Consider the following 12,050-nt stretch of genomic DNA (forward strand, 5'->3'; position numbering starts at 1 on the left):
CACGACTGTCATAGTGTGCTTTGACCATGTTAGTTTGTTGCCTACTCTCACCACCTGGGGCCGACCCGTCAGGAAGTCCTGGATCCAGTTGCAGAGGGAGGAGTTCAGTCCCAGGGTCCCTAGCTTGAAGGGGACTATGTTGAACGCTGAGATGTAGTCTATGAACAGCATTCTCACATTGTTATTTCCCCTCTTGTCCAGGTGGATCTGTTGGGGCGGTATGGGAATTGGATTTGGGTCTAGGGTGTCTGGGATGATGGTGTTGTTTGTCATGACCAGCTCTTTCAAGGCACATCATAATTACAGATCTGAGTGCTACAGGGAAATAGTCATTTAGGCAGGTTACCTTGGGAACAGGGACAATGGTGGTCAGCTTGAAACATGTTGGTATTACAGACTGGGGCAAGGAAAGATTGAAAATGTCTGTGACACCGGCCAGCTGGTTTGGGCATGCTTTGAGAATGCACCCTGGTATTCCGTCTTATTGTTAACCTGTTTAAACGTTTTGCTCACATTGGCCACAGGGCGAGATCACGTAGTCATCTGGAAAAGCAGGGGCTTTCATGCAAGGCACAGTGTTATATTCTTCTAAGCGAGCATAAAAGGCATTTAGCTCGTTTGGGAGTTCTGCATTGCTGGGCAGCTCATGGCTGGGTTTCCTTTTGTAATCTGTTATAGTCTGCAATCCCTGCCGCTGTTGTGGAAAATTGTCCTCAAGTTTCCTTCAAAAAAGCAAAGCATCTCCGAGTTTGTGGAATCAAGATGGACTTTATTACAAAAGCGATAGAGCCGAGTTGGTCTGCAGAGCAACTGATTTTCCAGTCTCGGGACATTTCTATTATACAGTTTCATCCTTGCATCATATTCATAGCCATTCCCTCTTATGTAAATGATCTATACCCCTTGGCTTCTCGCCACCATTATCTTTGTCTCCTTCCATTATGTTTACGCCCATCTTAATCTGCTCCCCTTGTTGGTCCGTGTTTAGATTATATTGGTGGCGTAACCTTGACAATATCTGATTACCCCTCTTCCTGGCCTTAGTTTCCAAGCATGAACTATATTGGTGGTGAAAGCACAGTGTTAATGCCAAAATAGTTTGGACACACACTCCTAATGTTGGTCAATGGCTCCCAAGCACAGATCTAATGGCCTCTTGGGATAAAGCAATGACTTTCAACCAGGTAACCCTTTCTCTAGTCCACTGACCATGACACACACACACACACACATTATAATGGACTCTTTGGACTAAGTAATGACTTTCAGCCTAGTAACCATTCCTCTACATGTGGTAAAACCCTCTAAGATGCATACAGTAAAGCTTATAAAAACGTAACACATAAACTGGAATTTTCTCCAATAACACCTTCCTTCTATATTGTCCTTTTGCATGTTTGATGTCTCGTCGGAAGTCATAGTGGGATTTCTTGCATGCGTCTGTTTCCTGTTGTCAGCGGTAGCTCTAGCCTATAGCACAGTGCAGCTGTTGCCTGTAATCCAAGGTTTTGTTTTGAATACATTCTTAGTCACTGTGGGGATGACATCATCTATGCACTTGACTGTTGTGGTTAACCCCTCAATGTTATCAGATGAATCCCGGAAAATGTCTGTACTAGCAAAACAGTCTTGTAGCCTCACTTCCGTATTAAGCTGGTATACTGGTACTTCCTGTTTTTAGCGAGAACGTTTGAGAAGTAAAACCAGCTGCCTTGCTAACCACATGCTCCACTCACAAGACTGCATATAGATCCGCAGTTCGACGCTCATCTCTTAAAATGTGTGAGGACGGCGGGGGGGGGGGCATAAGATTTAAGCGAGGGCAGAATTTGAATGTCAAATGCTGCAGCCCATAAATGCCACCTATGATGCGTTGACTTCCAGAATAAGAGTGCTGATCTAGGATCTGTTTTGCCTTCTATAGAAGAGGAACCTGATCTGAGATCAGCACTGCCATTCTGAGACGCTTTGTGAATAAAGGCTGGAGCTTTATGCTGGTCTCATCTCTGTTCTACACAGGCCTTTCTCTATGGACCACTTTGATGACTACCAGAAGCACTTCACTGTCATGAACTATGCAGAGGGGGTCCAGCTCAAACAGGTAATGATGACAAAGCAAACCCCTGCATACATCAAAAGCAGACTAAGCCAACCGACTGAAAAGGACAAACACATTCACACACGCACTCAGAAACGTAAACAAACACTTGTCAAAGAAAACGCGCGCGCACACAAGGCAGCAACACAAAAACATACACACAGCTACAACACACACACCACCTGAATTCATTCCCTAAATCTGATACTCTGTGTGCCCCAGGTTCACTACGACGAATTCATACCCATGTTTGAAAAGCAGTATCGTCAGTATCCATGGAAAGAGGTTGAGGTAAACACACACTTTGAATCTTTCACTTGTCTGTCTGTATGTGTGAGTTAAGATGGGTGGACACTGTGACTTTCAACATCCTAACGTCGCTGAGCTTCACATTAAACGACCGTCTTTCCTGTATTTTTGTTGGGGTGTTACCAACGTAGTGGTGCGCACACTAAACGATGTGGCACAGAAGGGGGGGTCACACACTACAAGATTCTTCACTTGGTGGTGAGGATTGTTTTTGCGAGACAGCGTGGTATCGATAATGTGATTTAACATCGCTAAAACGAGCTGTGGCTCAAAGCAGCCTCATAAACGTTTTCAGTCAGACATTCAGTTGAAATATCTAGACAGCATTTTGAATTGAGTAACATTTGCTTGTGAACTTCAGAGCTGTAACAATCTGACACTTTGTGTCATGTAAAACTATAAAGACAAAGCTCTGTGATAAGAAAGTCGATTCTTCCATGGAATTTCTCGGCTCTGTTACTTTGTGATAAAGTCTAATTGAAGTTACAAGTTCCGGTATTGGTGCAAATATTTGATTGAATATTTCCACAACACCTTTAAACAGTCACCCCCCTCTATATGGATAATAACTCCCCTTGCCCCTTCACCATCATTATCTTCCAGTCTCAGTTCTTGCTTGTTAACGCCCACATCTGCTACGGTCTAGATTATAATGGTGGCGGGGGCCTGGCTGTGATACAGAAAATAATACTTGTGTTTCCGGTATTAGTTCTGTATTTCCTGCTGACTTTCAGTCTCTACATGTCTAGTGATGAATTCCATGTCTTTCCTGCTAACATTGTTTTTACTGTAGTCCAATGCTTAACTCATTGTTTATCTAGCTCTGTCCATTTTAACTAAAGCTCAGCAGATATTCTGCTCACATATGTTTTATCCCTTATACATGTGTTTCTGTCTCAATACTTCAAAGTGGTCAGTCCGGATACTGGAAATGTAATCATTGTCATGAGTTTTGCTCCTACAAAGGCAAGTACAAACACATACTATTAGTAGTCCTGCCCCAGAGTCTCCACATTCTGGGTGATGTGAAACAACGTCATCCCACTGGGGTCTTCTCTGGTGAGCTCTCATTGGCTATTGCTGGTCATCGTTCTCAACAATTGTCGTTGCACATCTCGCACTGCAAGAGCATTGCAGATTTTGTGCAGATAAAATCAAACATGTTTGAAAATATTGGGACTTCTGGGACTGCTCAAAGACTAGATCGGTAACCCTCACATTGCGTCTTTGACCCGCTCTGTGCGACCCGAATAGGCAACAACATTGGCATGTCTCCGATCTCAAATGTGTCTAGGACTGATAAATCGTGTAGCGTACACTCGGCTTTACTCTGTAACTCTGTTACGTAATCAGTGTTGAGATTAGTTACTTGGAAAAGTAATATATTATCCATTACATTTAACAAAGTAAGGTTACTTTGCAATATTACTTTGTGTGGAAACTAACGAGTTATTACTTTTCGTTCATGAAATGAAATCTGAGTCTCACCAGTTAACAGTCAGAGAGAACAAGGCTACGGGGGCATGCTCTACCAAAGATGAGCTACTTAATCACATTGTCTATGAAGCATGTCACAAATACAACGTGTGGACTAACAGTCAAATTCTTACTTACAGGTCCTTTTCCAACAATGCAGTTAAAGATGAGAGAAAATATATAAATAGTGACACAAGGAAGAAATAAAGTGAATAACAAATAAAAATGACAAGTTAAAATAGTATGGCTATATACAGCGAGTATTAGTACTGAGTCGATGTGCAGAGGCATGAGGTAACTGAGCTAGCTATGTTCATATAGGTAGAAAGTGACTAGGCAACAGGATAGATAATAGACAGCAGCTGTGTGTGTGTGTGGTGTCAGTATGCAGAACTACTAACTCGGGTTTCATGATCACTAGTTTCCCGTCTCATCTGTGGCGCTGCTTTCCTGTGCTAGTCTACAAGTGCTGCACTATATATGGGATGCTTAATTAGCCATATATACTGATAGTGTAAATAACTGCTTTAGTGTGATTTAAGTTTAAGTGCAATTAGGCTTTAAGCCTTTGGGATGTTTTGATGTATAAAGTCATAGTATGAGAAGAGAAAAAGGTTGCTGCATGTTTGGGGAAGTCACACAAACACATCTTTGTACATTCCAACTAGCTGGAGTCCCATCCTTGCATGTCTAAGATAACCAATCATTCTTTGGTGTTAGGCAGAAACACCGTAGGGTCCTCTTACTGGTATTGTCATGGCCCTGCCTAACTCTAAGACCCTGATGGGTGTGGAAGTGAATATGTATGAGAGAGGACTGTAATCGGATGTTCTTTGATGTGGGCCCCTGTGGCCCCCCTTTGTCATAGAAATATTTGCTCAATAATATTCTCAGATACCGGAACTTGTGAATTCAAATAGACTTTATTACAAAGTAACAAGCCGAGCTGGTCCATGGACCAACTGCCTTCCCAGCCTCGGCACACACTTTTATATGTCTAATGGTGCTTAAGTAATTCACACCTATGCTCCTAATGCAGGTAGATGTTTTCTGGTGCCTATAAATGATTAACTAATGTGTATGTCTAATGGCCTTCACAAGACCAGGCATGACCCAGAATGGTTAGGCCTGTGCTGATCCGGCTTTGCACATTCACATGGATTCTGCCTACTCTAAGATGCATAACACACGTACTGAAAAATCCCCAATACCTTTCAGCAGATTGTGTACTGTTTGGAGAAGTGTATTCCCTGGGACCTAAAGACGGTGTCATTTATCAATCATGCGTGAGCACAGTATGTGTAAACCATGCATGGGATTTCCACGCAAAGGGATATTATCAATATGAATGTTTTGCTTGAGTGTGTGAAAATGTATGCGCAGCCATGACCATGCGTATGCACAGTGCCAACTGGTGGAATAAGGGAACTGCTTGTCAAGCGTAGAAGAATGGGGAAAATATATGTTGAAATAGTGAGAGTAATAATTAAATTGATCTCAGAAGCGATCAATGGCAAAGATTGGCGGTGCGCCCTCCTATACATTTAATATGGACAGCAGCGGTCAAGACATTTCTCCAAACAGCCTTTCTCTGCTCGCTAGAGAACTAAATGAGGAAAGAAGTTGAGATCGGATCATGGAAACACTCCCGGTAGAGATGATTCTGAAAGTAACGCACGTGGTGTTTGACAGAGTAACTAATAATATTACCCAATTTGAAAAAGTTATTTTACTCCATTAATCATAAAAGTAATCTAACACCTTTATCAAACACCCGCCCCCAATCACCCCTTACCCAAAACGAGTGTAAATATTGGACCATAAATTGTGCCTTCCTGTATTATATTTATGCTAAAATGTTTGTTCTATTCTACTGCCATTTACTTTGTTCGTACTCTTTTGTTTCTTATCGTTGTATTGTCAAGAAGAAACCTGCAAGTAAGCATTTAGTTGGACGGTGTAGACAATGTGTTTCCTGTACAAACAACTAATAAAACTGGAAACTTGAATGCGTTACCCCCAACACTGTAGGTGTTACTCCCTGTGGGAGAAAGGTAGACGTGCTGAAGGAAGGAAAAATAGAAATACATTAGCTAGCGAAAGGAGACTGGCAGCTGGCCCTGAGTGGAGATAACAGGTGGCCATACATCCCCAAGTAGGAACCACGCAACGGCCAGGCAAGCTGAATGTATGGCCATGACTAAATATATGCCAAGCGTAAGCATGCAATGCATGCATTATTTTCATATCCATATGAGGAGAGTTTAGCCACCATTATGTTAGAGCTAAAAGCAGATGTGGGCGTTATCCTCAGATATGGGCGTTATCCATTGGGTTGAAAGATAATGATGGCAGAACGCATAGGGGGTTTTACTTCATTTACATAAAGGGTGGACCTATGTATTGTATGTGCATAAAAGCAGAGCCGGGGCCTAAGGAAGGCAGTTGTTCCGCGGCTCGGCTTTACTACTCTGTATTAAAGTCTATATTGAATTTACAAGTTCTTGTAAGAAGTGTTATTCTTAAGACAATTTTCCACGACACCCCCTCTATCTCTGTCTCCCTTATATCTCTGCCTCTTTCTCACCTTTCTACCTCCTTCCCTCATTTATTTCAATTTAAGGGCTTTATTGGCATGGGAAACACGTTAACATTGCCAAAGAAAGTGAAATGTATAATAAACACAAGTAAAATGAACAGTAAACATTACACTCACAAAGGTTCTAAAAGAATAGACATTTCAATGTCATATGTCTATATACAGTGTTACGATGTGCAAATAGTCAAAGTACAGAAGGAAAAATAAACATCGATATAGGTTGTATTTACAGTGGTGTTTGTTCTTCACTGGTTGCCCTTGTGGCAACAGGTCACAAATCTTGCTGCTGTGATTTCTCTCTACCCCCTTCTCAGAGAGAGGCGTTCAAGGCATTTGCAGAGCTCTTCCAGGCAGCCTCGTCTAGGCCGGCCCCCTACGGTTTCTGTGCGTACCCCTCCTCCCGGGCCATCTACGCTGTAGACCTTATGCTCAAGTGGGGCACTGGGGACAGAGGTGAGGCCTGGCTATATTAATGCGTACTTATCATGTGTATGTTTCTGTACCTCCAAGTGTATGCGTGACAGCTTTACATTCCTCACTGAGTTCCTCACACATTCATAGGATGGGTGAACTGTATACACGGTGGGAACAGGAGGACAGTTAGTCTGGCCTTGAACTGGCTACAGTCTCAAACAATAGATAGGCTAACTGTTATTGTCCACGTTCTTATTGATAATCTCACACTTTGACTGGAAATGGTCCCACGCATGGTTTACACACAGATTTGTGCTTATGCGTGATTGATAAATGAGGCCTTGTAAGTAGGCATTTTACTATACCGTAATTTCCGGACTATTAAGCGCACCTGAATATAAGCCGCACCCACTGAATTAAAAAAAATATTATTTTGAACATAAATAAGCCGCACATGTCTATAAGCCGCAGGTGCCTACCGGTACATTGAAACAAATTAACTTTACACAGGCTTTAACGAAACACGGCTTGTAACAAAAATAAATAGGCTTTAACGAAACACGGCTTGTAACAAAAATAAATAGGCTTTAACGAAACACGGCTTGTAACAAAAATAAATAGGCTTTAACGAAACACGGCTTGTAACAAAAATAAATAGGCTTTAACGAAACACGGCTTGTAACAAAAATAAATAGGCTTTAACGAAACACGGCTTGTAACAAAAATAAATAGGCTTTAACGAAACACGGCTTGTAACAAAAATAAATAGGCTTTAACGAAACACGGCTTGTAACAAAATTTAACATTTGCAGTAAGCTTTAGTTGTCTTTTTGCACTGAGTCAATTCCTCACGCTGCTGTTTCCAACGTCTTATCATCGACTCATTAAGACCAAGCTCCCGTGCAGCAGCTCTATTTCCTTTTCCAACAGCCAGATCAATCGCCTTCAACTTGAAAGCTGCATCATATGCATTTCTCCATGTCTTTGCCATGATGAGGGTGACAAAATGACTACCGTAATCAGAATGATGGGAAGTTTGAGAGCGCTCGATTTAATCTAAACAGTAAACAAAAAAGTTGTTTGACCGTAACCCGTTTGGCAATTTCATTGGTCTAATGAAAGCTTCATGCTGCCAAAAAACTGAGCACGTCACAGAATGTGTTTTTTGGAGAAAAAAATTGAAAGCGGGAAAAATCCATATATTAGCCGCGTCATTGTTTAAGCCGCGAGGTTCAAAGCTGGGGAAAAAAGTTGCAGGCTTATAGTCCGGAATTTACGGTAAGTGAAACTCTATCGTTTGAATGTGCCTATAGCTGAGTTACAGCTATCAGCCTTAGCCTCAGGAAGGTCACCTAGGATACCAAGTTCTGCTTTATGGTGATGAGGTCACCCAGATGCTACAACTTAATTTAGTGTGCATGCAGAATTTATGACCCAACAGGTTAGGAGGGTGAGAGTGTAGTTGGTTGATTGTCTTCTGTTATTTAAAATGTGGTCCTGTATGGCTCAGTTGGTAGAGCATGGCGCTTGGAATGCCAAGGGTCATGGGTTCGATCTCAAATAAGAATTTGTTCTTAACTGACTTGCCTAGTTAAATAAAGTAAAATGACTAAGTTGCTTTGGATAAAAGTATCTGCTAAATAGCATACATTACGCACTCAAATCTGTCAGAGGTAGATGGGATGGTGTAACAGTTGATTAGTGATGTATAACACATACCGATTCCGACAGAGGTTTAGTTTCACACCTCAGCGTGTAGGAAAACAGCTATGTATCTTAGTGGGGGTTTCCCCGTAGTGGTAGTTTCCACCCAGGATGGGTACAATGGCACTGTTCATCTATAAATCAATAGTTATACCATTATGGAATATTACCGGTGTAGACCATTGTACACTACATACCATATACCTAATCACACTTCACACTTAATTTGTATTTCATAAACCTCATATTTTAGTTATATTATATAATATAAGTTCCATTATTAACCCCTGCTAATATTATCCAGTGTATGATCTAACCCTCTATGATCTGTTCCTGGATCAGGTGAACGCGTGATGAAGCCTCAGATCCTGGAGGTAAACTTCAGTCCAGACTGCGCCAGGGCCTGCCTCCATCACCCTGGTTTCTACGACCACATGTTCCAAACACTCTTCCTGGATGAGGCTGATCAGTGCCCTGTCACTCAGGTCTCATGATGACCTCTAACCCCTGGCCTTGAACCCATATTACACAGTTGAAAGGTCCATTTGGACAATTTGTATTTATTATTTCTAGTAGGAATTGATGAGTAATGGTCAAGAACAGATGTGCCAAATACATTTTGCCCCGTGGGCTGCATTCGATCCCTACTGAGGTCCAGAGGATCGCACTTCAAATGTATTTTATTACCTCTTCATCAAAAATAGCAAAGAAGTTGTTTTTAAATCACTTTTGGAGTTTTCAATGCTCCCTGACTGTCTAGATTTTATTTCGATGACTTATCAAACTGGAGAGTGAAGAGACTAAATGTAGGTTCATTATCATTTCCACACAGTTTGGATTTGGCTTCAGTCATATTTAAATGTCAAATGAGTTTCTCTCTGAATGTTTTAATTTTATTTATTTTTACCATTATTCAAATCTCTCGCGGGATGTATTGAAGGGGCTCGCAGGCCGGATAATCTCTCACGCTTAAGCCCTTCACTCCTACATATCTGTATCCCGTAACAGGGAGAGTGTGAAGAGCATTGCACTGTTCTGCTCTGTAGTTTCTCTCTAGATCCTCCAACTTCCAAGGAACACTGGTTTATTTTGTAAATGTTCTGATCGGTATCAAACCTCATGTAAATGTATAACTAGTCATTTGTGTGAAGAGGCGTTCATAATCATACCCCAATCATAAGTATGGTGATTGATGGGTTACAGTGTTGTAGAAAAATCAGCTCCTTTAGTTAAAAACTGTTAAGCATTCACCCAGGGTTTATTCAATAGTGACCTGCGCAGGGGAGACCTTTTCTGGACAGACACATCCATTTTAGCTTATATAGGCAAGGAACATCGGGTTTAAATCAGTATTCTCTTTTCTGCTGGGTTTTCTTGGCAAACTTAACTATTATATACTGCCACGTTTCATACTACCTATTCTCAAATGCAGATTGGTTCTAGTTCAACCTGGATAACATCTTTAAAGCACACAGTGCAGTTGTCTAACATTGTCATTAAGCTTAACGGTTTTCTTCTGTGACCATTTCTCATTCTATGATAACTTTGACAATGTTCTCCGGACTCGACATGTTTTCGGCAATGAATGGAATTTCACCATTGAATATGCTTTCTAAATAGCAGCAGATCTATAGTAATTTCTTCCATGTCACTAATCATTAGTTCAGTAATAAATCATAACGAAACAACTGGTTTTTTTTTTTTAGCTTGATCAACGGTCAATTTATAGCAGGAATAAAAAAAACAATTATATCAAAAACCTAAAACCGCAGATAAATTATAACGTATTTCTGTAGATTAATTTGTCTTGTAATATTGGTTTGATGTTTTTTTGTCATTTGCTTCATTAAAATAGAGAGAACTGACAATCAGTTGAATGAGAAGAAAACTCTGGGGGCGTGGAACTTGAATCTACTGGTTCCAGCCAAGCGCGCTCCCACAGATACATTTGAAGAAGTTCTAACAGAAGAGAGGAGTGTTTTTTACAGTAATGCACTAGAACGTTGGATGCTGATAAACCACACAGAAGAAGAGTGCGAGTTGTTGATTGCTAGATCTCGGTTGGGTATATCCATGTTTACCGCTGATCTGCTGCATGTGAAAGAGGAGCGGCGCAGGCTTTCTGTAAGTATGCAAGGTCTTCTCAGAAAAATCCAATGGTTGACATGAACAACAATGCTATCTATGTTGAACAGATTATATATTTGTGGGAAGAAAAAAAAAAGATTTACGTATGGGTATTCATTCTCCAGGAGATATCCGAACAAATGCATGGATGACCGTTTCAAGGTGTTTGCGCGTCACCTTTTAACACATTTTTAGCGGCAGTCATTAATTACTAGGCAATCAACCGCACAATGCACATTATGGGCGCGCCTCGTTATTTCTCAAAGTTTGTATGGAAACCAAGAGAAAGTCATCGCTATTTGCGTTTCATGACGATTGAGCTCAGTCAGCACTTGTGAGTAGCTTGAGTCAATTCGATAACAGCGGTGAGTGATAGCGAGTGGGACTGACAAGACAATGGCTGAATGCTCATCACCTGCCGAGAAGTGATCTAAAAACTGTCGAAAAAAGATCTGTTAAACCACGACGCGCACAGACATCTCCCTCCCACTCGCAAAGCTGGCAGACTGAGGAGAGGCACCGCTGCTAAGCACAGAGCGCAGATGCACTTGGCCAAATCAATTCCAGTAATTAATATAATAATTAGACATTTACTCTGACACATCGCGACCCGACCAATACTTTAAGAAACGCTGCCCTAGGGAAGTTGTCAACATAGCTAAGAATGAATAGGCTCCATTGTTATGTTAACCGTTTAACCAGTGCGATTCATTCACTTCAAGGTTGCGTCTCCGCATCACTTCAAGGCTGGAGACAGTTGTTTTGTGGTCAATCGTTATAATAATGATTAGCCTGAGACAAGCTACCTTGGTTTAATCCTGAGAAAGGGCCTTGGATATCAACAATGCCGATATTATATACCAAACAACACCCTCTCTGATTCCTCTGGAGGGTCAACCTGACCTGAGGTGGAAGTCTACTCCTGCCCAGACTGCTATTTGTGGGGCACAGGCTCCTCCTATATGAGCGTGTACTATATTGAGGGTGTTAGTTGATTGTGAGCTGCACTCTAACTTTCAGCCCATAATGTCTGAACCGGCAGTCGCATATCAAAAACATATTGCAGTGTATGTTAGAAAAATCAATAACTTGGTTGATGCAGGGGCGAAAATCTGACATCAACTTTGGAGGGGACAATTACATTACATTTTCTCAAGAGCAATTCTTGAGGGGGACACCAAAAGTAGTGCTGTAACACATAGCCTACATTGTAATATGTTAAATGTATATTGAGGAACCATACTTACTACTACTGGATAATTGATAGGTACAGTAGTTAACAGAAGGGTTGTCCCAACTTGTTCAAATGTTTAAATCATCATA

General features: G+C 41.3%; 1 protein-coding gene across 2 annotated transcripts in view; it reads left to right on the plus strand.

The window, feature by feature from the left end:
• ttll12 (tubulin tyrosine ligase-like family, member 12) overlaps nt 1-12,050 on the plus strand; it is a 43,957-nt gene that overhangs the window by 20,560 nt on the left and 11,347 nt on the right. Inside the window, exons 11-14 of one of the 2 annotated variants that reach the window (XM_014153124.2) lie at nt 2,020-2,101; nt 2,321-2,389; nt 6,797-6,935; nt 8,943-10,724. In XM_014153124.2, the coding sequence (XP_014008599.2) occupies nt 2,020-2,101; nt 2,321-2,389; nt 6,797-6,935; nt 8,943-9,094 (442 nt within the window). In that variant the 3' untranslated portion in view covers nt 9,095-10,724. Of the gene's footprint in view, nt 1-2,019; nt 2,102-2,320; nt 2,390-6,796; nt 6,936-8,942; nt 10,725-12,050 lie in introns of those variants that run through there. The other variant, XM_014153108.2, reaches the window with a different exon arrangement.

The sequence above is a fragment of the Salmo salar genome, chromosome ssa17, assembly GCF_905237065.1.
Source record: "Salmo salar chromosome ssa17, Ssal_v3.1, whole genome shotgun sequence".
NCBI lineage: Eukaryota > Metazoa > Chordata > Actinopteri > Salmoniformes > Salmonidae > Salmo > Salmo salar.